The 25,275-nt window shown below is 50.0% G+C and overlaps 10 protein-coding genes across 14 annotated transcripts; 6 read left to right on the forward strand and 4 right to left on the reverse strand.

Moving 5' to 3' along the window:
* Window positions 1-53: 53 nt before the first annotated feature.
* On the reverse strand, window positions 54-1,136 carry FOIG_13975 (cytochrome-b5 reductase; the record flags this gene model as incomplete). Its single annotated transcript, XM_031215158.1, has 3 exons — window positions 54-703; window positions 750-827; window positions 875-1,136. 3 exons carry the CDS (start codon window positions 1,134-1,136, stop codon window positions 168-170), a joined length of 876 nt encoding a protein of 291 aa, XP_031055184.1. The 3' UTR covers window positions 54-167.
* Window positions 1,137-1,235: 99 nt separating this feature from the next.
* Window positions 1,236-3,243, reverse strand: FOIG_13976 (uncharacterized protein). The gene has a single exon (XM_031215159.1). The coding sequence runs from the start codon at window positions 3,133-3,135 to the stop codon at window positions 1,600-1,602; it is 1,536 nt and encodes a 511-aa protein (XP_031055185.1). The 5' UTR covers window positions 3,136-3,243; the 3' UTR covers window positions 1,236-1,599.
* A 254-nt stretch (window positions 3,244-3,497) lies between these two features.
* On the forward strand, window positions 3,498-7,379 carry FOIG_13977 (uncharacterized protein). 2 transcript variants are annotated; one of them, XM_031215161.1, is made up of 3 exons: window positions 3,498-3,545; window positions 3,601-4,196; window positions 4,247-5,512. In XM_031215161.1, exons 2-3 carry the CDS (start codon window positions 3,862-3,864, stop codon window positions 5,214-5,216), a joined length of 1,305 nt encoding a protein of 434 aa, XP_031055187.1. In that variant the 5' UTR covers window positions 3,498-3,545; window positions 3,601-3,861; the 3' UTR covers window positions 5,217-5,512. The 2 variants fall into 2 exon arrangements, with proteins under 2 accessions (XP_031055187.1, XP_031055186.1); XM_031215160.1 differs by having other exon boundaries at window positions 3,498-4,196; window positions 4,247-7,379.
* FOIG_13978 (lysosomal cobalamin transporter) lies at window positions 4,120-7,493 on the reverse strand. Its single transcript, XM_031215162.1, has one exon. It carries the CDS (start codon window positions 7,168-7,170, stop codon window positions 5,383-5,385), a length of 1,788 nt encoding a protein of 595 aa, XP_031055188.1. The 5' UTR covers window positions 7,171-7,493; the 3' UTR covers window positions 4,120-5,382.
* Window positions 7,494-7,634: 141 nt separating this feature from the next.
* On the forward strand, window positions 7,635-14,795 carry FOIG_13979 (uncharacterized protein). 2 transcript variants are annotated; one of them, XM_031215163.1, is made up of 5 exons: window positions 7,635-9,786; window positions 9,833-10,146; window positions 10,193-10,366; window positions 10,411-11,653; window positions 11,703-14,795. In XM_031215163.1, exons 1-5 carry the CDS (start codon window positions 7,710-7,712, stop codon window positions 12,179-12,181), a joined length of 4,287 nt encoding a protein of 1,428 aa, XP_031055189.1. In that variant the 5' UTR covers window positions 7,635-7,709; the 3' UTR covers window positions 12,182-14,795. The 2 variants fall into 2 exon arrangements, with proteins under 2 accessions (XP_031055189.1, XP_031055190.1); XM_031215164.1 differs by having other exon boundaries at window positions 7,641-9,786; window positions 10,411-12,018.
* FOIG_13980 (uncharacterized protein) lies at window positions 11,299-15,557 on the reverse strand. Of its 2 annotated transcripts, XM_031215165.1 has the most exons (3): window positions 14,343-15,557; window positions 13,020-13,949; window positions 11,299-12,968 (listed from the first exon to the last, which is right to left on the reverse strand). In XM_031215165.1, exons 1-3 carry the CDS (start codon window positions 14,367-14,369, stop codon window positions 12,663-12,665), a joined length of 1,263 nt encoding a protein of 420 aa, XP_031055191.1. In that variant the 5' UTR covers window positions 14,370-15,557; the 3' UTR covers window positions 11,299-12,662. The 2 variants fall into 2 exon arrangements, with proteins under 2 accessions (XP_031055191.1, XP_031055192.1); XM_031215166.1 differs by having other exon boundaries at window positions 11,299-13,949.
* A 167-nt stretch (window positions 15,558-15,724) lies between these two features.
* On the forward strand, window positions 15,725-18,635 carry FOIG_13981 (uncharacterized protein). Its single transcript, XM_031215167.1, has 2 exons — window positions 15,725-16,846; window positions 16,901-18,635. The coding sequence occupies exons 1-2, from the start codon at window positions 16,537-16,539 to the stop codon at window positions 17,575-17,577; spliced, it is 987 nt and encodes a 328-aa protein (XP_031055193.1). The 5' UTR covers window positions 15,725-16,536; the 3' UTR covers window positions 17,578-18,635.
* Window positions 18,636-18,800: 165 nt separating this feature from the next.
* Window positions 18,801-20,877, forward strand: FOIG_13982 (cyclin-dependent kinase regulatory subunit CKS1). 2 transcript variants are annotated; one of them, XM_031215169.1, is made up of 3 exons: window positions 18,801-19,815; window positions 19,903-19,961; window positions 20,032-20,877. In XM_031215169.1, exons 1-3 carry the CDS (start codon window positions 19,561-19,563, stop codon window positions 20,060-20,062), a joined length of 345 nt encoding a protein of 114 aa, XP_031055195.1. In that variant the 5' UTR covers window positions 18,801-19,560; the 3' UTR covers window positions 20,063-20,877. The 2 variants fall into 2 exon arrangements, with proteins under 2 accessions (XP_031055195.1, XP_031055194.1); XM_031215168.1 differs by having other exon boundaries at window positions 18,896-19,815; window positions 19,903-20,832.
* A 1,056-nt stretch (window positions 20,878-21,933) lies between these two features.
* On the forward strand, window positions 21,934-23,844 carry FOIG_13983 (uncharacterized protein; the record flags this gene model as incomplete). The annotated part of the gene is made up of 3 exons (XM_031215170.1): window positions 21,934-22,023; window positions 22,077-23,668; window positions 23,724-23,844. The coding sequence occupies 3 exons, from the start codon at window positions 21,934-21,936 to the stop codon at window positions 23,842-23,844; spliced, it is 1,803 nt and encodes a 600-aa protein (XP_031055196.1).
* Window positions 23,845-24,461: 617 nt separating this feature from the next.
* FOIG_13984 (uncharacterized protein) lies at window positions 24,462-25,261 on the forward strand (the record flags this gene model as incomplete). Its single annotated transcript, XM_031215171.1, has 4 exons — window positions 24,462-24,749; window positions 24,802-24,843; window positions 24,900-25,028; window positions 25,088-25,261. 4 exons carry the CDS (start codon window positions 24,462-24,464, stop codon window positions 25,259-25,261), a joined length of 633 nt encoding a protein of 210 aa, XP_031055197.1.
* Between the last annotated feature and the right edge of the window lie 14 nt (window positions 25,262-25,275).

Genomic DNA, 25,275 nt, shown 5'->3' on the forward strand with positions numbered 1-25,275 from the left:
CATGCCTCCAAAAGAATTGATCGTGCAAGTACGAATATGAAGATGAGAAATGCTTGTACAATGCGTTCTGACTCCTAATATACACCTTGATCAGAGTGGGATAGCTGTTCATGTCCCCAACCCCATGCAATCTTCACCAGTCATACTCTCTTCTCTACAACACCTTTTTAAAACTTGTGAATCTTCCCCTTCTCAATACCCAGCTCCCCCAAAACACCATTCCCCCTCTTCCCAACAAGCGCCTCCTCCATAGCCGGCGGTCCACAAACAAAAACCTTCTCCGTCCCCTTCGGCACAACCTCCTCCAGAAGCTCCCTATCAACCCTCCCCTTCCTCATCGCCGATCCCTCCTTCGGTCTACTAACCGTATACTTGACACTAAACCTCTCTGGAAACTCTTTGGCAAAACCATCGAGCTCCTTCTTCAACAGAACATCTTCATCCGTGTTTGCGCCAAACACAAGAGTCATGCGAGTTTTGTCTTCAGGGTTACGCAGAATTCCTTGGGCCAGCTGATAGATCGGTGTTATGCCGCAGCCGCCGGCGATGAGGGTTATGTGCGAGAAGTTATTGGGCTTCCATTTGTAGCCGGGGAGGGTGGTGAGGATAAAGAGTTGGTCGCCTGGTTTGAGGGAGTGGAGATAGCCGCTTCCTTTGCCGTTGGGATATTTCTTGACCATGAGTTCTACATAGCCGGGTTCATCTACCCAAGTCAGTAGTTACTTCAAGTTGGAAGGCGGGTGGCTTACCAGAGGGTGAGATGGGAGAGTAAGGTCTCGGTGTAGGAAGCCAAGATCCCTCAGGCCATGTGAACGTCAACAGGGCAGCTATACTCAGTCAGCAGTGGTCCAGATACCTTGCGCAGTATACTCACAGGTCAACGGGAGTCCAGAAATAGCAGTCTCTTGAGGCAGCTTGAACCGCAACCTCTTGGTATCATGCGTCTCATCCTCCGAACTATGCAACGGCAGCTTAACCGACGCAAAGCCACCCTTGAAGATCTTCTGCACTTCGCGAGATTCCGCTGAAGCTGTTCCAAACATCATTTTCGAACAGACTGCAATGCCAATTGCTCCAACCGTGAGTCCTGCGATGAGCGGTGCAGGGCGAGTTCGAAGAGGTAAACGAAGTGCCATCTTGTTGTCCGACTAAACAAATAAAAGATTTGATTCTATCCAAGCTGAGTAAAGGATTGATTGGTTTATACAGTAATAAAGATAATTTTGTTTGTGTGACGTGTTTTGTCCTTTTATACTCATTTCTTCCTCCAACGGTCTTACGGTCTTCTATACGGACATTCGTACATGTCCGGCGCGCGGTGGCGTGAGACGGTTCCGAACTCTATGAAACGGCGCCGAAGACATGAACCGGGTCCGGAATCTTCAACGGTCTTTCATCGTCAACACGCGTTTCAGGAATTATCCGTTGCACATTTGCATGGGACCACAATCCTTCATGTCGATCATCTCGCGGTTCCGACCTCCGATGCTCTCTCAACCCGCCAACTCGTCTCCAGTTCTTGTACAAAACACTCGAATCCTTGTTCAACGTTCTATATCATTCATAATATTACACATACATAATACAAGTCTTTTCATATCAGACCAAATGTAACTTTCCATCCATGTCCTTCGCTACTTGTATCGACTTTGCTAAAACATCCTTCTCTCCGCTCGTCAATGCACTCGCTTTCGTTCCAACCATGCAACTCATTGCTTGCTTGCTTCCGCCTTTGTGCCACTTTTGATCAATCATCCAATGCGTCGGAACTTCGAATTCTGTTTGGTTGACGGCTTTGTTCTTAAGTAAACCGCCGTTGTACCAGAGAAGTTTCTCGTTTTGGTCAACGTGTGCGATGACGAAGCTGCAGACGCGGACTTCTTCTTTGTCATCGCGCTTGTTGTCCTCTTGTTTCTTCTCCTCTTCTGCCTTCTTTGCGGCGTCGAGTTCGGCTTTTGTTGGACCTAACCACCCGACAATGCCGCCGTAATGAGGTGAGAAGGAGTATCTGGATCCTGTAGCTTCGAAACCGATCCACCAACTCTCTTTATCGCCATACGTGATCTTGTACGTAACCTCATTACGCACCCGCTCCGAATTCTGCCATCCAATATGGAGGAGTCCAAGCAGAACGTCAAGTCTGGACTTGTCAACCACAACAATACCAGAATCTCCCTCTTCAGAGTATCGTTCCGTCCAAACAAGCGACTTTTCCGTCTCTGGACCGGGATGTTTGATCTGATCATGCCACCAATCCTGGCGATCCGCAAACCCATTCTTCCAGAGCAACCGATCATGGAAGAGTAGTACACCAGTCTCTTTAAACCGATTTTGAAGAAGAAGATGTCGAGGATCCTGGAAGAATACTGCATCTGCATCGAGAAGAATGACCTGCTCGAAGCGACTAGCCAATGCAGCGAACGGTTTTATCGCCCAGCCGCCATCAGCGAGCTTTAGTGTATTGTCGTCAAAAACAGTAAGAACATCGAGCATTTCGATCTTGACTCCATCAGCAGCTTGTTGGATCTTTTTCCGTCCAGCAGCGGATAAATCATCGTCTCCTGCGTATACAACTTGAATGGGGAGGGTAGTCTTGTGGACGCGCGTCAATGCTGCGACGAGATGGCATGCAAATCGAAGTGTTTTTTCGCCCGTGGGGATAACGATTCCAGCTAGTGCTTTATCAGACTTCACACTTTTGCTGTTGTGCGAAAGACCAAGACGATTGTAGATATCGACGAGAGGCGGCGAAACACCCTGCTTCGAATTGAGCCAAGGAAACTGCTTTTCCAAAATTTGTCCAACAAGTTCCGCCGTCTCGTGACTGTCGTCTCGCCCTTCCAATTCCTCAATCCAAGATCGCAACAATTCCGTCCGTTGTCCAAGTTCTCCAAAAATCGCCTTCGGTTCGTCGTTCAATGGATAATCGAGAAAATATCGTGCGCCAAGCTTTATCGATTCAACACCGCGCGAATTCGAACTCGGTTTCGAGGTGCTCTGGAAATTATTATTCGGGGTGTAAAAAGAAACATCGCGATAGTGATAAAGAACGCCGACGAAGAGCCATATCGACGCAATAGCTGCTGTGATCTGTATTGACTTTGCGCTTAGACGCAGCGATGGCATTGTAAGCATTGTGAAGAAGTGAATAGCAACATAACAGCAAAAGAAAGGATCAGAGGAAGACTGCTGGTTTATGTTTCCACGTCACCTTGGAATCTACATTCTCTAGCGCTTATTGACTTCAAGGGATCAGAGACATGGATTTTCCATTTTCAGCTGCATGGACCCATGGCAGGCCGCTAATCAAGGCACTGATGGGCAAAAATAGCTGATGCACGGCAGAGGCTTAAACTTTGGCGCCGCCCACGTTCCGAGCATGCGTAAGTCTTGGCTGCGACGCGTGTACGTGCCTCTGTGCGTTTAGATAGCGATTAGATTAGAGAGACATCGGCAACTGACCATGATCAATGCATTCCATGATCTTTGACGACGACAAATCGAACATAGTAGAGGCATTCACTTGTCTTATCAGTTGACTGGTCGTAGGTATGTCGTCAGTCAATGGGTGATCTTCATCTAAACCATCTCGTATTTGAGGCACCACAATCCTTCAGGATGAACTCCATTCTTGAAGTGACTGAAACCCAGCGCGTGGTTCAACTTGGCTATTGATGCGACAGGGGACGGAACCGACTCTGCACTGTATTTACCTGCGTTATTGAGGCAGGAAATGCAGTGCCTGGATGTGATGTGATGTTTGCAGTGGAGGGCAGGGATATTTGTCGTATGGTCGCGCACATGCACCACATTGACGTGAATGCCGTCCTTCTATGACACCTGGGTAGGCCATAGGGCTGAATGTTTGATGAAGTCCGCTCTTTTTCGCTTAATAAAGATCGTGACGTGCATGGCTATACTTTTCCCTGTATAAGGCCCAGAGTTGAGCCTCAAATTGACTCCTCAGCCAAGCCTGGGCGCAAACAACCCCGCCCCCGCCATCCTCATCTGAAGCTCACTTCGCTTCATCATAACATCTCATCAACAACATCACCCATCATAGCTCCATCATACAGACTCACTCTCAGCCCCCCGAGCTCACACGTTATGTCTAAAGATCTCGATAAGTCCCTACTTGACCGCCTAAATGCCCTTAGGGGCAACAGCGCAGGTCAAGAGAAGCCAGTATCAACAGAGTATATTACCTACAGACCTCATATATCTACCCCAACTAACACTGCCTTAGGATCAAGGTTGATCTCATTGAGCGCAAAAAGGAACCAACTCGAGATGATACACTAGCCGCTCGTCTCAAGTCCCTACGAGACCGTGGCGATGAACCTTCACCAGCACCAGCAACAGCACCAAAGACAACCCAACCACCATCAAGGCCAACACCCCAACCAGAAAGGATAACAAAGAAGGAATCTACCAAACTCGAAGATGAAGAAGACGATTCCATCTTCCAAACAGACGATCAAACTCTAGAAGAGCTACTCGGCGATGTGCAACCCGAAGAAGGCTTTAACCCTGAACCAGACGATGCACAAGTCAAAGCACTTCTAGAACAACTCGCGGACTCAATACCAAAGGATACAGAAAACGAGAAAGATAAGAAGGACGATGATTCGGATGATTCAGATGATTCAGATGGCGAAGCTATGAACAAAGATGTCGATGAAGTCATCGCCCGCTTCCGCGACGAAGCAGAAGTCGAAGCAGCCCTCGCAAAGACCAAAACTCCCGATCCGGAATCTGAGTCTGAGCCCGAACAAACAACTTCTAAAACAGAAGATATCGCTCTTCCGGACGTTCCTTCAGATCTCGCCGAAATTCCTTCCTCAAAGCGCGCTGGAAGTGCTGATATAGATGACATAACCGCCCGCCTCGCTGCTCTACGCGCACCATCTCCCGATGAAGATTCCCTCGCCCTTCCGTCGGTACCTACGTCCAAACCTTCAGGCCAACCGGTGAATCGTCTAACCTCACGGACGAACTACACCGATGACGATGTGGAGAGTTGGTGTACCGTTTGTCTAGAAGACGCAACGGTGCGATGTCCAGGCTGTGACGATGACGTTTACTGTACACGATGCTGGTACGAGATGCATCGGGGACCACAAGCTGGCTTCGACGAGAGGAGTCACAAGGCTGTACAATTCACCAAAGATAAGAAGGAGAAGGAAAAGAAGAAGAAAGTAGCGTTGGGAGCATAAACCATTTCAATTTCAAGCTAGACCTCACCACCATTTGCCATTCCTTGCGTGTTAAAAACAGATACCCAAATATTGCGAAACTAAACTCCGAACCACCGTGTTGCCGTGCCAAAATCAAGATGCCCGCATCAATCTGAACTCACTCATACTATTTTATATGTGAACTTCAAGCAGCGGATTGTGAGCCGTTGCCGTTATTGGCAGACTCGTTTCCTGAGCTGCTGGGCTTTCCTCGTACATCCTGCCATGTCGCGCCGAATCGTCGGCCTGTAGAGGCAAGGAGGCTTTCTTCCTCATCAGCCTCGGCTTCTTCGTCGATCTGAGAAAGGTTGAGCTTGGGGGTGCGGAAGAGAGCTGTGACAAAGACGATGAGGAAAACACCGAGGAAGGCGAATTGAGCCCAGAAGTCAACCAGACCGAAGAAGGGCCATGTGATTGTGATGCGGTTGAGGAATGTTGACATGACCGATGGTGTGCAGACGTCCTTGGCGTGCTTGTACTTCAGTGCTTCGGAGCAAGCATGGATCATGTCCTTGTGGTTTCGGCAGTCTGGCTGATCTCCAGGATGTTCAGGCTCGTTGGCGCAGAATGTCTGGGTGCCGTAGGTAGAATACTGAGGAGCAACCAACATAGCGATACCATAGTTGGTGGCCAAGATTATCAGACCCAACATGACAGTCGCAATGAGGAGAGCCTGAGGAGCAGTTCTACCCTTGCGGATATGGAAGATACGGACCCAGAGGAAGCGAATGCCCACAGTGGCAATGCCAGAGATGGAGCTGCTGAAGAAGAAGAGCACCAGAAGAGCCATGAGGATGTAGTCGACGGGGAAGGCCTTGGCGGACTTGACGAAGATGAAGTTCATGGGCTGGAAGACGTGAATCTGGCCAAGAATGTAACCACACTTTTGCTTGCAAACCGAGTTCTTGGCCTTGTCAATGCCAGTGATGAGCATCGATACGAAGATGACGAGGGACAGAAGGAGGAGAAAGAGTCCACCGAGGAGCTTGATAGGGCGGAAGACGGCGCAGACCTTAAGCCAAGCTTGGTAAATTCGGCTGCGACCTTCACCCTGAGCTTCGGCCGCGAGTCTCTCGCGTCGTACGAGAGTCTGCTCTTCCCTAACCAGAGCATCGAGCTCGCGCTGATCCTTTCGAGACATGCCCTCTTGTCGGCCAGCATTGCGCATCTCGATCTGTCGCTGGCGTTCGCGGTTCTGTTCAAGCTGGGAAGCAGTTGTCTGATGTAGCTGAGGAGCCGAGATTGAAGGTGCCGCCTTGATGAACGAGATTGGGAGAAGAGCAAGGCCGGCGCCGGTGTAGACAACGTAAAGCAGTGTGCCGAGGGTGAGCAGAAGACCCAATGCAAATGTCAGCGCCTTTTCGCCATGGTTCTGAGCAACGAGCTTCTTGAAATAGTCGAGATCCCAGTGCGACTGAGAGCTATCGCCGGCGGCGGGGACGAAGAAACCAAGTAAGAACAGAACGACGACGAATGCGACGAAGAACAGGGTGTACTTGGCAGCGGCCAAGAAGCGGCTGCTCAAGGTTCGGCCCTCCTCTTCAACCTCGATCTCGTCATACTCCTCATGCCAGAAGTAGGCGAAGGGGATAACGATCAAACAGAGGAGAGCATCGAAGCTGTATAGACTGTAGTAGACGACCTTGAGAGTGTAGAGGATACTGTCGATGCGTTCGGGAGTAGCCCAGTCCTTCTTCGCACCCAGTGTTGCAGAGGCAGTCGCAGAGACGAGAGCAATGTCGACAGGGAGTAGTAGAACCGTAGCGAGTAGAGAGGTCAAGCTGATGATGGCGACAATGCTGACAACGGCGGAACGTTCGCGGGGTGTTTGCCAGGTAAATGTTGTGATGATAGCTGCTGCGAAACAGAGGACGACAGCGACGGCATAAGCGACCCAGATCAAACTGGTCTGGACGAGGCCTGCGTGGGCCATTTTGGATAAAATAGAAAGACGGTTGTTGCAGATGATGATCAACAAGCAAGTCGAAGTGAATCCGCTAGACCAGGTCGCGACGTGGCTTGGGGATGTTTTCTTTTTAAAGTAGCAGATCTCGGGGATTTTGAAGGGAGATCAATCGATCTCAAACCAAGGGTGACGTCGCTAATGAGTCGATCTGTGTAGCAACGTGATTAACTTTGATCAATCAGAGAAAGGGAAGTTTCGTAGAAAAACAAGATTCCGTGGCTTCGATCAGAAATGGTCAAGCTCTAGCTTGAAGCTGCCGATGTTTTCGTGACGCAATGTATACGCTAGCGTTTGTGCTAAGTGGAGATGCTCTGCCTCACCCCTGGAGCATCGACTAACCATTATCGATTGGCCAGGGTGATCCGGAAGACGGAGGTCAATTATCCGTTGGAGCTTTGAACTCTACTCTTTTGGGCCAAACATTCAATAAAGCAACATCGCGAACGACTCGAACGAACTCAACAAAGCAACCAGTTTCTCGGTTACAAAAGAATGGTCTCGCTGAAATGCAGGCCTACACCGAGCTTGCGGCTCCCTCAGCCGTCACACACTCCTTGACTGTCTCTCTCACTTCAGCTACAGCTACCAATCTCGTTGTCGCAAAAGGTTCCCTACTCCAAATCTTTACAACCAAGGCCATCTCCGCCGAATTCGATCCCGAGAACCAACCTACCCAGACAACAAAGCCTGAACCCGAATTTGATCACCGCGCGAACGACGATGATGGACTTGAGTCTTCGTTTCTTGGCGGCGAGTCAATGCTTGTCCGAACCGATCGCACGAACCTGACGAAGCTAGTCCTTGTCGTGGAGCTTCCACTATCCGGCACCGTGACGGGTTTGGCCAAGGTCAAGACGAAGCATTCGAAATGTGGAGGTGAAGCTCTCTTGATAGCCTACAAAGCCGCGAAACTATGTATGGCAGTATGGGATCCCGAGAAGAGCAACCTCGAGACCATCTCCATCCATTACTACGAGAAGGAAGAGCTACACGGCGCGCCATGGGAGGTTTCTTTCGACGAATATACCAATTACCTCGAAGCCGACCCCGGCAGTCGATGCGCCGCCTTCCAATTCGGCTCGCGCAACCTCGCGATCCTACCATTCAGACAAGCGGAAGAAGACTTGGAGATGGATGATTGGGATGAGGATCTCGATGGGCCACGACCCGTCAAGGAATCTACTACAGTCGCCAATGGAGATAGCGACACATTAGAACCAGCGTATACACCATCTTTTGTCCTCCGTCTTCCGCTGCTTGATCCCAGTTTACTTCATCCCGTGCACTTCGCTTTTCTGCATGAGTATAGAGAACCGACTTTTGGTATTCTTTCGTCTAGCCAAGAGCGAGCCCATTCTCTTGGTCAGAAAGATCATCTTACGTACAAGGTCTTTACGTTGGATTTGCAGCAGCGAGCTTCGACTACTATTCTTTCAGTCACTGATCTTCCTCGAGATTTGTTCAAGATCATTCCGTTGCCAGCGCCTGTTGGTGGTTCGTTGTTGATTGGAGAGAACGAACTGATTCATGTTGATCAGTCTGGCAAGTCCAATGGCGTGGCGGTGAACTCAATGGCTCGACAGATCACCTCGTTCAGCCTAAGAGATCAAGCGGATCTTAACCTGCGATTGGAGCACTGTGTCATTGAGACACTGTCCATCGAGAACGGCGAGCTCTTGCTAGTTCTCAACGATGGTCGCATTGGAATAGTCACGTTCCAGATCGATGGCAGAACTGTCTCTGGTCTTACCGTCAGGATGGTCGCAGATGAGAACGGAGGCAATCTTATCAAGAGCCGCGCATCGACAGCGTCGAAACTTAGCAAGAATGCGTACTTCGTGGGTAGTGAAGTTGGCGATTCTGTTGTATTGGGCTGGACAAGAAAGATGGGACAAGAGAAGAGGCGAAAGCCTCGGCTTATCGATGCGGAGATTGGGCTAGAAATGGATGACCTGGATCTAGAGGATGAAGACGATGAGGACGACGATCTGTATGGCACCGAGTCTGCTGCCGCGAAACCGGCTCAGGCTCTCAATGGTGGGGGTAAAGCGGGCGAGTTGAGCTTCCGCATTCACGATACCCTGCTCAGCATCGCCCCGATCAAGGACTTGACACCTGGCAAGATATCGTTCCACCCTGACAGTGAAGAAGCAACTCTGTCACAGGGTGTCGTTTCGGATCTTCATCTTGCCTGCGTCGTCGGACGTGGAAAAGCCGGTTCACTGGCTATTCTCAACCGCAACATTCAGCCCAAGATCATTGGAAGGTTCGAGTTCCCCGAAGCAAGGGGTTTCTGGACCATGTCTGTTAAGAAGCCAATGCCAAAAGCTCTAGGTGGGAATGTTGGTATGGGTAATGAGTATGAGACATTTGGACAGCATGACAAGTACATGATAGTCGCTAAGGTCGATCTCGACGGTTATGAGACATCAGATGTGTATGCTCTTACTGGCGCAGGATTCGAGACTCTCAAGGACACTGAGTTTGACCCAGCGGCTGGATTCACTGTTGAAGCTGGAACAATGGGCAAGCAGATGAGGATCATCCAAGTCCTCAAATCTGAGGTTCGATCATACGATGGAGGTAAGTCGCTTGCTTAGATGATATTCGCACATACTGACAATTCTAGATCTCGGCCTCACTCAGATCCTGCCGATGCTCGATGAAGAAACCGGCGCTGAACCCCGAGTCACCAGCGCCAGCATTGCTGATCCTTACCTCCTACTCATCCGCGATGACAGCAGTCTTATGTTGGCACAGATCGACAGCAACAATGAGCTTGAGGAGGTGGAAAAGATGGATGCTACTCTGCAGAACACTAAGTGGCACTCTGGATGTCTGTATGCGGATGCAAAGGGTGCTTTCCAACCGAATGCCGGCGACAAGGGTGCAGAGACTGAGAAGATCATGATGTTCTTGCTCAGCTCAACTGGTGCACTACATGTAAGTCCCAGTCTTGCCCATTGGAGATCAGCTACTGACTGAACAGGTATACGCACTCCCCGATCTCTCCAAGCCCGTCTACGTTGCTGAAGGCCTCTGTTACGTCCCTCCTCACCTTTCAGCAGACTACACGCTACGACGTGGTTTAGCAAAAGAGAATCTCCGCGAGATTCTTGTCGCTGATCTTGGCGACACCACATCTCAATCTCCATATCTCATCGTGAGTCCCTCTTCACCCTCACTGAACTTCTCTAACATGACCAGCTCCGCAACCAAACCGACGACCTCACAGTTTACGAACCTCTTCGCCATGTAAGAGAAGGCGGTGAAACCAGTCTCTCCGCCACTCTCACCTTCAAAAAGACTTCCAACACGACATTAGCCACAATTCCCGTCGAGACAGAACAAGATGACGTCGAACAACCACGCTTCGTCCCTCTCCGACCATGCGCAAACATCAACGGCTATAGCACCGTCTTCCTCCCCGGCCCTTCACCAAGTTTCGTCATCAAGTCCAGCAAGAGTATCCCCCGCGTCATTGGTCTTCAAGGCCTCGGCGTCCGCGGTATGAGTACATTCCACACTGAGGGTTGTGATCGTGGTTTCATCTACGCCGATGACAAGGGCATCGCACGGGTTACTCAACTCCCACCAGATACCAACTTCACTGAGCTCGGTATATCAGTCAAGAAAGTCCCTCTGGGCGCTGATGTTCGCGGCATCGCATATCATCAACCTACAGGTGCATACATCGCAGGCTGTATGATAAGCGAACCCTTCGAACTCCCCAAAGACGACGACTATCACAAGGAATGGGCCAAGGAAACACTGACTTTCCCACCAACCATGCCCCGCGGCGTTCTCAAGCTCATCAGCCCGGTCAGTTGGACCGTCATCCACGAAGTCGAGCTTGAATCCTGCGAATCTATCGAGTGCATGAAAACACTACACCTCGAAGTCTCAGAAGATACAAAAGAGCGTCGCTTCCTCGTCACAGTCGGCACAGCCGTCTCAAAGGGTGAAGACCTCCCCATCCGCGGGCGCGTCCACGTCTTCGATATCGTAACCGTCATCCCCGAGCCCGGCAGACCAGAAACCAACAAACGTCTCAAAGCCATCGCGCGCGAAGACATTCCCCGCGGCGGCGTAACAGCCATATCAGAGATCGGCACCCAAGGCCTCATGCTCGTCGCGCAAGGGCAAAAGTGTATGGTGCGCGGTCTGAAGGAAGACGGGTCTCTTTTACCTGTTGCTTTCCTCGACATGAGCTGCCACGTATCTACTGCGAGGGAACTGCCGCGTACGGGGTTGTGTCTCATGGCTGATGCGTTCAAGGGGGTTTGGTTTGCGGGATATACTGAGGAACCGTATACTTTCAAGGTCTTGGGTAAGAGCCATGGCCGGTTACCGGTTCTGGTGGCGGATTTCCTGCCGGATGGTGAGGATCTGGCTATTGTTGCTGCGGATGCGGATGGTGATCTACATATTCTCGACTTTAACCCCGAGCGTGAGTCCTCTCCCTTTCCCATGATTCTTGCGATACTAACAAACTACAGATCCTAAGTCTCTTCAAGGCCATCTCCTCCTCCATAGAACCTCATTCTCCGTCTCCCCCAATCCCCCCTCAACAACACTCCTCCTCCCGCGAACCCTACCGCCCTCTCATCCCCCTCCCCAAGATCCTCCGCACATCCTCCTCCTCGCCTCTTCATCCGGCCACTTGGCAACACTCGTCCCCCTCCCTGAAACAACATACCGTCGTCTCCTCTCCGTAACAAACCAACTCCTCCCCGCACTTACACCACACGGCGGATTGAATGCCAAAGCGCATAGATTACCCGATGGTATACGACCTGTAGGCGTAGAGGCAGCTGGTGGAAGGACGATTGTGGACGGCGCTGTTTTGGCGAGGTGGGCGGAGCTTGGTGCTGCGAAGAGGGCGGAGATAGCGGGTAAGGGAGGATATGATGGTGTTGGGGAGTTGAGGGAGGAGCTGGAGGGTGTTTTGGGATGGAGTGGATTGTCGTATTTCTAGATGTCTTGGGCAAGAGTCATAAGTGATGTTTGTTAATAATGTAGTTTGGGAATACATGCATAGCATTGCAATGCAATCTAAGTGTCGAATCTTCGAACGCTGAATATCATGGTTTATTTCTACGTTCCCTTATGGCCATTCTAGAACACCATGAATGTCAATAATTGCGTCTTTTCAAGGAGTGGCAGTACAAACACAGCTGTATACATGCTGGGACCCATCTACAAGCCAAAGAAAAGAACAAAGAAAATGAGTAGTAAACGACTTTTGTTTTCCCAAGTCTGTTTCTTCCGTAAATCGGAACAGGCCATAACCAAAACATATATCCTATAGCGCCTGTCTTATCAAGTCTTGACTAATCTTTATCGTCACTACTCGCCCAAGAGTAAGAAACCTTCTCCCATATAAATAAATCCCAGAAAACGCCAGTACCAGTCCAAGTTATAATCACATGAAAACAATATCACAAAGTTGAAGGTATCTACTCGGCCTCTACCTTCTTGCGTCGCATGCTGCCAAAACGTCGTCGAATACCGTCGCTCAGACGGTGTTTGCCTGTCGAGTTGTTGCGGCGAATGTCAGTACCGTTTGAGAATTCGGGTGTTGTTCGTGGATTCTCGCTGAAGCTGCGGTTGTGGCTAAAGGGTGGGCGTTTGCTGCCTCGCATGTTTGATGAGAGTTCGTACTCGACGGGTTCACCTCGGCGGAAACGCTTTTGCTCCTTGAGGTCCTTCTCATAAGTGTAAGAGGGCTCGCCCTTGCCCTTGAGGTCATCAGGATGGTATTGCTATTCAGGTCAGTAACTATTTAATGATCGCATCATAGAAATGTCACTTACAATGCCATCCCAACGCTTGTATGCGCCACCAATAGCGTCAGGTTCTCTCATGAGATCAGCACCCTCTTCATAATCTATGGTGTTGCCGCTCATGTCCCGCTCGCCGCTAGGAATATCAGCAGTGCCTTGGAGCGGCATCTTTTTGAGCAGAGCATCTTGAATGTTTTCTCTAGGAGTAGCGCGAAGAGCTTCTCGGTTCGAGTCTTCAACAGCAGCAACGGGTGAATACATCTTGTTGCGGTTGCGGCTTGCCAGGGTGGCGTCATAGGGGCCGCCATGATGATACATCCCGCCAATGGTATCCAGAGCATCAATTGTGTCTGCCATTGGCATTTGCTTGCGACGAAGATGGGGGGCGCGATCGGCCGCGCGAGCCTCCTTTCTAAGGATGTCGAGAGGTCGGTGAGACATGTCGCCTGGATATCGTTGGATCAGTGAACGTTGGCGTGAAACTCCGCAGTTGCTGGCACTGAAGCTGCGATTGTGTGAAACTTGAGGTCGATTACGCGGAGGCGGAACTCTAGCACTGGCCGATCGATTGACAGAGGAACTGAATGGGTCGCGACGAGTATCGGATGGACCTGGGGGAGAATCCGGGGGAGATACAGTCACTGATGGAGCTGAAGATTGACGGCGTGCAGCTGCAGCGTCGGAGAAAGGGTTCGAGGAATGAAAGCTGTCGCGGGTTGGGCTGGCAGATGTTGGTGGAGTAGGATAGCTGCCTTGGCGATGTCTGTGACTCGAATGACTTGGTTTGTGCCTGTGCTTTCTCTCGGGAGAGCGGTCTCTGTTTGAGTTTGAGTTCGAGTTTGAACTTGAGCCTTCGAGAGAGATGTTTCGAAGTTGAGCAGCAAGATTGTGAGATGCGCCGATACCGGTGTCTTGGTTTGGTTCAATATCGTTTAATGGGTCAAGAATATAAGCCTTGGCCTATGCAATTGAGTTAGAATGTTTGCAATGAAGGAAATGGTAAATAAATTTAGAACGTCATCAGGCTTGCGTGGACTGCGGGCTGTGGTACAGCTACGTATGAATAAGGTTGCTTGGTCGTCTACTTGGCAGACACCAAGAAAACAGCCAAGCAACGTCAAGATTGGAGCCCGATGCAGGGATCTGCATTGACGCAACAAATACAGCGATAAAGGGTCTCGCTGGGGCCCTGACGTTGTTCCATCATTGGCAGGCTTGGGATGACGTTGGGGAGAAGCGGACAGAAAGTGATCGGCCCTGACCAAGAAACAGAAGAGGAAAAGACTGGGGCATGATGGACATTGACATCCACGAGCTAGGTATCCTAGCTCAGGTAAGGGTCCAAGAACTTACCCATTGCTTGTCGCTTGAATCCTTCATTGTGGCGACTGCTCTGGAAGGAAGAAATGGGTTCTGGGGAATTGTTTAGTCCCCCGAAAGAGTTGTCGGGTTTGTTGAGTCGAGAGCCGAGGCGGGATGACAATGGTGGTCGACTGAAAGAAGCGATGCGATGGCGCCTGCAAGCAAATCGTATTCGAAAGAGATGATGATTGCGACTAGTGCTTCTGGTTAATAGTCTAATGCGAATTCGCTTGGTTGTTGTCGGGTTCGATTCGATTGTCGATGCGACGTATCAAAGTGATTGACTGATTGATTGTGTTTCGGTGTAAGGGACAAAGTTTGGGGGAGAAAAGACAAGGGACCGGGACAAACAAGGTGGGAGGAGATGCAGCTCATTTATCAACAACGGAAGGCACAGCACGCACAGCCTAATCCTTTCAAGACAAGGAGAAGGAGCTCTTTTTTTTCTTAGCTACATAAGGTACAGGACAGGTACGGCAGGTACAAGGCAAAGAAAGTGAGGTAGGGTTGTAGATCTCTGAGCGGTCTCGTCCCCTCCAATCCATCATGCGCCCATTCAGAGTCTCATGGGGGGCACCGTAGTGCATCATTTAGCGGGGAGGGGCACTTCCCGTCCCCCTCGTGATCCAAATAGCACCTTAGACATGAACTTGTCCACGCCATTCAAACTTCAGCCGCTCCATCCGCTTTCTGGCTCAACGCTATTGACGCCTCTTCAAACGGACCAGGGACTTTCCAGGTAAAACCGTTCATCTCCTGTTTCCATCTTGGGCAGTAGAAGCCAGAAAACATGGAGGAGGGGGCCCAAAGGCACCCCAGAGTAGTCACACTCAATTCGGTCCACACGTCAATGTCATTGTCAATGTCATTGTCATTGTCATTGTCAAATGTCAAATGTCAATCACACAAGGCCCGGTCGATCGGCCTTCCTCAACTTTCCTCTCCCAATCGCGGCACTCTCGGAAGTAATGGTTTGAGACGACGTCAGCTACACGAGGTTTTGAAGCCTCAACGCGCGTCCCATCAAGAAACCAAAGATAGACTAAAGGGCTTAGCAGTGGAGTGGACGTAGGTATAGCATGAAGAAGAAGAAATGATGGAATGCCAGCAGTGAGCAGTTGAACAGTCAATGCATGTACAAGGGAACCTCGCCATTTGATCAGCCACCTGATGCATCAAAAACCGTAACCAGCATCTCGGTCACTGCATGCAAACCTTGTCTAAAAGGGTCTTCGCCTAACGAGCTCGCTACTGCTTGTAGGGACTTTTTAGCCCGACAGGTGATTAATGTTCCCCTCTCCAATGGAACGGCTTGCCGTTGGTGTTTCAAAGGCTAAAGTAACGGATGACAGCTGGCGGACCCCGACTCGACGCATAGGCCACCTCGATCAGGCCTGTGGAGACGACGAGTCCGGTTCAGCAATGGAAGATATCACAGACCGCTGCCTCTTTGCTGTATCGCATTGATCAGTTCAATGCCGACATCTACAATTGAAGGGGGGTTCATAGAAATGCATAATCATCATCCGAAATATTGTTAATAGCCGCAGCTTTGACATTCTTATCGCAGACCTTATATAAGGTAGACAGTGAATTCATCCTTGCGAGTTCAACGGGCACTACCAATTCCACGCCAGGAGAGTTGCATCTGCTCTACACCCTCAGCTTCACATTTTTAGCCTCAAGGTCTGTACCTTTTCGATGACACCTTACCAGATCGTCTGTTGTCTGGATATCTCGGCCAAGAAACTCTGCTTGCTTGGCCCCAGAACTGACGCATTTTATCTGCCATGACGTCCCATTGCTACCCTACGTCGATACGCGGATCAGCAGCAAATGTAGATACCCGGCATCCCGGACATCGGATCTTTCCGTGGCATCATTGCCAAAATAACTCAGGCACGGCAGACAATTGAACCAGAAAGTACCGTACCATAGATATTGGGTCATCATCGTTAAACGGGTCTGAAGTCAAGGTGAACGACGCCATCAAACCCCATCGTCGTCACCCGTTCACCTCGCCCCACTCACCGGGAATAATTGCCGCGTAAAAAGACCAAACACAATTTAGACAACCCACGAAAGGCCGATTATCCGCTCTCAATCTGGAGATAAAGAAAACACCAAGAGATTACGTCTGTATGACGTACATAAACCTCCGACACGGTCTACCGGGTTTGAATCAATGGCCCTCGTCGATTATTCCTCCTCAGAGTCCGACGACGAGAGCTCCGGTTCCGATTCCCACCATGTCAAGCGCCGTAAGGGAGTTGACGGCATCGCGACCCACTCCTCCCGGAGTACAGATGGAGATACTCGCTCCGTGAGCAAAGATGCGGACGCTTCGTCTATGCCACCGTTGCCCGATACCTTTCATGATCTGTATGCCTCTACTGTTCGACAGAGTGTCGTTGATGATCCGAGTCTGCACCATGGGAGGAAGCGCCAAGTTCCTCATGTAGTTGGTAACTGGCCCAGTCATGTTTACATAGAATGTGAGTTTCTGATGTCATCTCAACTTCAATCCACACAATGCTGACTTGCTTTAGGGCATCCCTCAACAAAACAGCATGGCTTGTTGACGAGCCTCATGGCTGACATCGAGAAGGAAGTGTCGAGTGAGATCAAGCTTCATAACTTCCTGACAAGCGACCTGGGATCACCCCTACCCCTTCACATCAGTCTGTCTCGGCCGCTATCCCTTACTACAGGGAACAAAGACGAGTTCTTGGACAAGATCACAGAAACCCTCGACAATAGTGGCATCGCTCCCTTTGTTGTTCGACCACAAGGGCTCGCATGGTACAGATCACCAGATTCTGATCGCACGTTTCTCATCCTTCGTGTCGCCAGTGGTCCCAGGTCTCCTACCAACAGTAAGGATGGAGTCAAGCCTTTGAACCCAGAGCTCACTTCACTGTTGACGAAGAGTAACACGGTTGCAACACAATACGGACAGCCACCGCTGTACCAAGGTAAAGCCAAGGTGCCAGTGGGAGATGCGTTCCATATATCCATTGGCTGGACATTTCACCTACCAGCCGATGAGATGTCACTTAAGACACTGCGATTGTTCAGACAACCCAAGTTTGGTGACATTGGGAAATGGGAGATTAGCGTTGCTGGCATCAAGGTCAAGATTGGAAATGCCGTGCATCATGTTGCGCTGCAGGAGACTGGCCGGGGCTCAGGACCTTCCAAGCGTTCTTCTTTTCTCAAGTCATGACAAAGCCGGTTCCATGTCATCACCGATTGCAGTTTACAAAAGTCATACGTTATTATATCAAGAGAATCAACAGAAAACGACGTCAGAACAAACGGAGTCATGGTTACAACAGTCTGCCGGATCGAATGGCCCGTGAAACGGGCGGATTGCCTCGGGATGTCTTGAACTTGGTTATCATTCTAGAAGATTGGGGTCATGAGGTTTCGGGTTGCTCCAGGCTACCGAGGATCAATTCGAGACATGGAGCTTTACTGGCCCAATCGAGAAAAAGCAACTATGTGTGTGATGCGAATCGGGTGTCTACGGATTCTAAGCAAGCGACGCAAAACAAGACCGGATGTCCGGAGAAGTCGCAGTACAATGTGACATCGTGCATATTGACATGACGTGACATTCGGCTCTTGAAAAGGCAAGCAAGGGAGGGTCTTGAGCTGAGAAGAGGATACACCAGCTGAACCAGGTGGAATGTGAGATGAGACCATTATTGCAATATGATATGAGTGCTAGCTCTGACACTGGACAGAAGAGGACTTGAGGGATGAGAATGAGACATGTGTTGGTGCCACGTGCGGGAGTTTAATGGCTTTTCAGCTTGTAGGGAGAGGAAAAAATGCCAGTTGAGACTATTTCACTATCATCTTTGCTATCTGCATTAGTGTCTTGTAGACTGCACCACTGGGGTTGGATAGCTTCACAAGATGCATTGGCTTTCAGAAGCAGCTAACGCACGGACCCCTTCTCAGATTCATGTGATTGAGGCTGGCAACGGCAATGGGAAAGTCCCGGAAACGCGTGGGCTTGGTATTCACGACCCCCAACTTCAACGGTCGTAGCTAGGCCCCCTGGATAGAGAACCCTTGTCAGTGAGATTGAGTAATAAACGACGTCGATCATTTGAATTGGAGGGGTAGATTTGATGTAAAAAGGACGAGGTTTCATGTAAACAAAAGCCATGACTGGTCGATTATCTCCAACCTGCAAAAACACTGTTCAAGGGAAGCAACATGAGAGACATTGTGGAGGCTATGCTTGGACTAGGAGAAACAACATGATTAGACAGAAGCCACTCATTGCCTGAATAGGTATCATGCTTGAGGTTGAGGCCTAACTTGAGGGTTCGTTATTCGTGAAGGGAAGCAAAAGGAGGGGGATTTTTTTTGGTGTTGCTTGGGGAGGTAAATGGTTTGTTTACTTTCTTCAAGCCACACAAAGCCAATGCACCCCTCTTCACCACTCCCTGGCCACTGGATGCCACTGAAGCGTAACCACCTGCACCCACCAAATCAAATCAAAGCAAGGTTCCTTCCCGCCTACGAGAGTGAACGCCGTTGGTGCTATCCCATGCCATCCATTGCCTTCTATTTCAGGTTCACCTTCTCAACACCATCACCAAAATCTTTCCTTATTTTCTCTCCTCCTCACCCTCTTTCTTCCCATCTGCACCTTCTTCCTCTTTCACTTCTACCCGCAAGGATTTACTGATTCTCTTCCATCTCGATTGACTCTTTCGTCAAAAGAGTCAATTCTGATTTTCTTCCACGGTTCTTTTTCACGTTGACCAAAACTTTTTCGTGCTTCCAGAGCGCGGCTTCGTTCTGTTTTCCTCCTTCAAGCGACCGAGGCTCCCCCCCAAACCGGGTTTCTACAAGAGGACCCTCCCCCCGTCTCCATCCAAGTTTCTACCCCGGAAGATCTTTGACCGCCTCCGAGAAACCCAGCCTCGCGCTGCAAGATTCTACCTTCCCGCCGATCTCGCGTGACATCCGTTCTCAAAACATTTCGCAGAGATCCAGATTCACTCGGTCTGGTTCAAGGCTCAACAAATACAGTCGACCCAGCATTCACCTTGTGAGCCATTGGGGAAAATCGCGGATCTCTGTTTTTTGACCCGCACTTCACCAATCGATCGGCCGAAGCTCTTGTGCCCCTCCCCGCACCCTCGAGCTCTCTACCCCCTCATCAACCAACAAAACAACCGCCAAAATGCCTTTCGACATCGATACCGCTCGCCGAAATAAGACGCCCCGACCTCTGTCAGACTCGGAGCGCGCTCGCGTAGAAGAGTTCATCGACTCGATCCACTACTCTGCACGATACTCGGACAGCGAATATGAATACCGTCATGTTCAGCTCCCCAAGGCCATGCTCAAGGCTATTCCCAAAGACTACCACGATACCTCCAAGGGCACTCTCAAGCTCTTGTGGGAGGAGGAATGGCGAGCTCTTGGCATTACTCAGGTACGACTTCACGCCCTTGCCAACACGTGCCTCCATCGTTGGCGGGGGTGACGAGATTGCAAGCAATCAGGACTAACAACCGTGAAGAGTCTAGGATGGGAACACTACGAGGTCCACGAGCCAGAACCGCACATCCTCCTGTTCAAGTATGTTGTCATGGCAATCCCAAGGCTGGGATCAACCCTTCATGTCTCCCGATGGCTAACGTGAATTTAGGCGACCACTGAACTTCCAACCCCCTCAGTAATTGCTAGACGCACGACTCAGATTTTCCCCAATGTACCATACATATTTACTGCACAGCACCCTTTTGTCGGTGCCATACTCAAGCTCAGACGGAGGTTTCCACGTCGGCTCACGATTTTACGGTTTGCACGTTCACGTTGAGATATAAAGAGAGAGAAGCAAAAAGAGACTCATTGGTTCATCGCGTTCGCAACGTCCCCGTTCATTCAGTCGGTAGCAGGCCTTGGGCTTGTTATACCCTTGCTATGATATGCGATTCCCTGTCGAGATGTAAAGGAGGCGATATACCAGTCTACTGGTTTCGATGTCTGTGTATGACGCATGGACACTGAGTTGTTGTCCGAGCGGCAGGGGAATGGGGGAATTTGCATGACGAAGTGGATGGGCTACGGATGATGGGAGTCGAGAATTGGATCCGCCATACCCTAACGACCAAGACATTGGGGGGACGTTATAATACGGAGTTGGATCTGGGAACGATCCAGAAACGCGTCGCGCGTCGGTGTTTGGGCTTGGTTGGGCACTTCGACAAGTGGTTTGCTGGTTGTTGTTTCTAAACGTGTTTTATTTGTTGAATGTCTCTGATTTGGGGCTACATTTTTTTGGAGGAGGGGGAAGAAGAAGGATTTGCTCAGTGATACCCCTTCTACAAGCGCATGATGGGACAAAAAATGGGCTTTGTGATGGAGGCTGGGTGCAGAAGTAGATGGAGACGGATGATACAGCATCGCATAATAAGAGGTAAACAAAATGATCGATTTACAGTACATATGAAGGTCCGTGGAGGAATGGCCTCATTGTTGAATTGTGGCGTTTCGGTCGAGGATCCGTGAATCATGGCTGATTTCCAGAGCCATGGGTGTGAATGCGCCACAATTGTGAAACAGCGAGTGGGAAAAATAAGGGAGGATGTCATACGAGGGTCTTGGTTGGATGGGGAATGTTGAGTGACTCTCGAATTATGCTATTTGGAAATATTCACTGGAATACGATAATCCTCCGTGAGGTGAGCTGATCAGAAGCCACCGCCCGGCAGATCGTCTGATGTTTTTGGTCCGAAGCTGTCCTAAATCCGCTAGGATGCTTTCAAATCAGCTCAGATCGGCGACATGCTTGGTAATTGGTGGTTTTGGACAGATTTCACTTACACCGTTACACTAAGATTATGCATACAATTGAGGTCCAGGGCAGAGTATTGTGCCTTTGTTGTTGCTGCTATACTGCTTCAATTCTTGTCAGGATCATCCTCCCTGATTAGTCGTAAATGCAGAGGTTTGTTAAAACTATCTGGGCCTGTAGACTTGAAAGATTCCGTTAGAAGAGACAATTCGGTAGAATTCTAGATCATTTCTACTTCGCCTCACGGAAGTCGGAGCATTTCTGCATGTAGGTTGGTACCTACATCAACAGCCAGCGTGTCATCTTTCAATATGTCCGTACGTAGCACACGAGCAAGTTATTTATAAACTCTCCGTCTCAAGTACTTCAAGTTGCTTCTCAGCCCATGACTTCATTCTTTGTCTGAGTTTACTCGCAACGTCACTTGTTCTATTGAATTACAAGTACCGTTCGACACAGTCGCATCATTCCCCTTTAGGAAAAGTGTCCATCGCTGCCCGCCGAAGCCGTCCACCCACTTTAGTCTATTTCACCTGCCGCTGGCTTACTTTCATACGTCGCTTCTTCTTTACATCAAAACGGCTTTGAAGACGGGACATTTTTCTTTCTTCTTTCTTGCATCATATTACTCTTTTACTATCGCCCTTCACTCGTTGGCGATTGTAGCATCAAGGCTCTGTCATACTTTATCTTTCGTTACACACAATCTTGACATCTACGCGCCGGCTCGTCGCTTGAGCTTCTTCAGCGACAATGAAGTCTGCAAGCAGACTATTCTATCTTTCTGTGTTTGCCCTCTGGGCTGCACCTGGTTCTTGCGAGAGCTCTAGTGATGAATGTCATGTACGTTGTCGCCTCTCACGCCACTGCGCACGTCACCGTTAACACGTTTCTAGATCTCACCCAAGTCAATCGTTGGCGATGCCTGCGCTTCGTATGCGACTCTCGATAAACTCAACACCCTGACCAAACCCGCCGTCGACGACCTTACCCACAATACCGACTTCTTCTCGCACTACCGAGTAAACCTCTTCCACAAGAAATGTCCCTTCTGGAACGACGAAAATGGCATGTGCGGAAACATTGGATGCGCGGTCGAAACGCTGGACAACGAGGAGGATATCCCGGAGATCTGGCGTGCACATGAACTCGGTAAACTCGAGGGTCCTCGTGCTAAGCATCCGGGGAAGAAGGCACAGCGCCAGCATCCTCAGCGACCTCTTGGAGGCAGTCTTGGCGAGAATGTGGGCGAGAGCTGTGTCTTCGAGTACGATGATGAGTGCGACGAGCGAGATTACTGTGTTCCTGAAGACGAGAGCGCGAGCTCAAAGGGCGATTACGTGAGCTTGGTTCGAAACCCGGAACGATTCACTGGTTATGCGGGCGATGGGGCCAAGCAGGTCTGGGACGCCATCTACAGAGAGAATTGTTTCCAGAAGAGCTCTTTCCCCAAGTCTGCCGATCTCGGCCAGTCTGGATGGAACCGCGGTCCTGCTGCCCAAGATTTCAAGCAGATCCTTGATGCAGCGGGTCGCCAAGCTCAGCTTGAGGAGCGCCGTCAGGAGAACCCCAACACTCCGTTTGTCGCAAACACTGGCTTCGAGGTTGACGATGAGTGTCTTGAGAAGCGTGTGTTCTACCGTGTTATGTCCGGTATGCACGCCAGTATCAGCACTCATCTCTGCTGGAACTTTCTGAACCAGACTACTGGCGAGTGGAGCCCTAACCTGTCCTGCTACGAACACCGTCTGCATAAATTCCCTGAGCGCATTGGAAACGTCTACTTCAATTATGCGCTCATGACCCGTGCTATCGCCAAGGTTGGCCCTTATCTCCAGAAGAAGGACTATAGGTTCTGTATGGGAGACACTTCTGAGGATGCTGCCACTCGCGCCAAGGTCCTTGAGGTCACCGAGAAGGCTGCCAGTGTCCCTCAAATTTTCGACGAGAGCCTGATGTTTGTCAACGGTGAAGGGCCATCTCTGAAGGAGGACTTCCGCAACCGTTTCCGCAACGTCAGCCGCCTCATGGACTGTGTTGGCTGTGACAAGTGCCGTCTCTGGGGCAAGCTCCAAACCGCTGGCTACGGCACCGCTCTCAAGATTCTTTTCGAGCTCGATAACAACAGTGACGACGTTCCTTACCTCCAGCGCACCGAGCTGGTCGCTCTCTTCAACACCTACGCTCGTATCAGCAGTTCTCTCCATAACATTGGGCAGTTCCGCCAGATGATGGAGGAAAAGGTCCTCGCAGAGAAGGAGCAGGAGGGCCTTGAGGATCTCAACAAGAACGATAAGCTTAACAAGAAGTTTGAGGAGGAGGCTGAGAAGAACCCTCAGATGGATGACGCTGTGAGGGAGTTTATTGAGCTGCGACAGAGGGGTCCTAAGGACGATTCCACGGTGGCTCACATTGCGTTCGAGCTTGCCCAATTCAAGGCTGCTATCAAGATCATCCTCAGAGGATGGGTGCGCACGCCCAAGGCACTGTAAGTTTATACCTCTCTCCCGCCAAACCATGTACGCAAAGTCTAACAATAACAGGTGGCATGTTTTTACGTCGGAAGTTCAGCGTCTTTATAGAGTTTGGGTCGGTCTTCCTGTCGGTCCTAGGTGGTGGTCGATCCGGCTGCCTAACCTGAACGTGCTTCGGGACGAGCTATGAGATGTTACTATACTAGCGGCTGGTTTTTCTTGCATCTCTAAAATCAGATTGTATTTATGGGCATTTTCTTTTTTAGCGTTTGCTTTGCTCTGGGCATTCCTGTTGGCGTTGATGGGAGGGTTAGCTACCAATAGCGAAGAGATTGTGTTCGTACATGGGATGTGATTGACTTTTAGCGAATGCTGTATTGATCTGTGTACTACATGCTGTTTTTGCTCTTTGCTTTGGTGACATCCAGTCAAAGGAAGACCAATAGCACATTCAACCTTCGCCTGTCTCTTGACGCCAGCTGCTAAGTTGACTTCTTAGCCTTCATGACCCATCACTTCGTCGGGGATGTTGCCTGTGGCGTTGCTTTTGGTCGAGGGCTGAAGTCTATCACGCGTTTGATACCATGGTTGACGACGGCTCCCTCCACGAACGGGAGTCTCTGAGGCGTACGACACGCCAACGAGAGGGGTGATGAATCAACATACCACTTCTCAAGTGTCATTATTTCGCCATTGTGCACGTGAATGTGAATCTCAGAAGCCAGTCTTGCCTGCTATAAAAAGTCCATCCAGGTCCATCCTCCAGCATAAAGATAGAGCTCACATGTCCAGCCACACTCCCTCACCATGAAGCTCGCCCACGTTCTACCCATCCTCACCCTCGTCGTACCAATCGCATGCGGCAAATATAGTGAGCCTCCCTGGGAAGCGAAAGTGCCAACAGCCGAAGAAAAGAAAGCGAGGGAAGCATGGCTCGACACCCAACGAGACATCACCGCAGCATGTGAAGATCTCATACTTGAAACTACACGACCAAGGGCTCAACACCAAGAACAGCTCAACAATCGGGTAGTGGTCGTACAAGAGGTCACAGAGGAAGCATCAAATAGACTCCTTACGTTTGAGGGTCCTATGGTAAGACGATGCCCTCCTTGACAGGTTTAGAAACGGTTGCTAATAATCATAGGTCAGGGATTCATGTTATGATCTCGTGCATTATTTTCCCAAGGTGAGAAGAATCGCTTTTGCCAGAGATGGCAGTGGTAAATAATAATATGGTGTTAGGTTGTTGAAAAATGCAAAAAAGCATTGGGGGCCCTTGATGCCCCAAAGCTTGCTTGTTCGAACGCCCTCATTAAACCGGAAAAGAGCAACTTGGGCAAAAAATTAAGGGAGCTCAGATTTCTGTTCACGGTACGTTGCGACTTCTCCCCCAGCTTCTTCATCGTGTAAATTGAACGTTTTTTTTGCAGGTGTATGACTACAACTTCAGCAAGAGATGTGTGAAGGATACAAGAATAGCGGCTCCCCCCCTGCCAATGGTCGATGACATGCGATGGTATCTTATGAATACTGCCAATGCTTATGCGGACATTGATGAGTACTGCAAGTCTAAAGGTTTGAACTCATCAGATATTAGGGAGTAGGTTGATGATCGGCT

The sequence above is a fragment of the Fusarium odoratissimum genome, assembly GCF_000260195.1.
Source record: "Fusarium odoratissimum NRRL 54006 unplaced genomic scaffold supercont1.37, whole genome shotgun sequence".
NCBI classification, from domain to species: Eukaryota; Fungi; Ascomycota; class Sordariomycetes; order Hypocreales; family Nectriaceae; genus Fusarium; species Fusarium odoratissimum.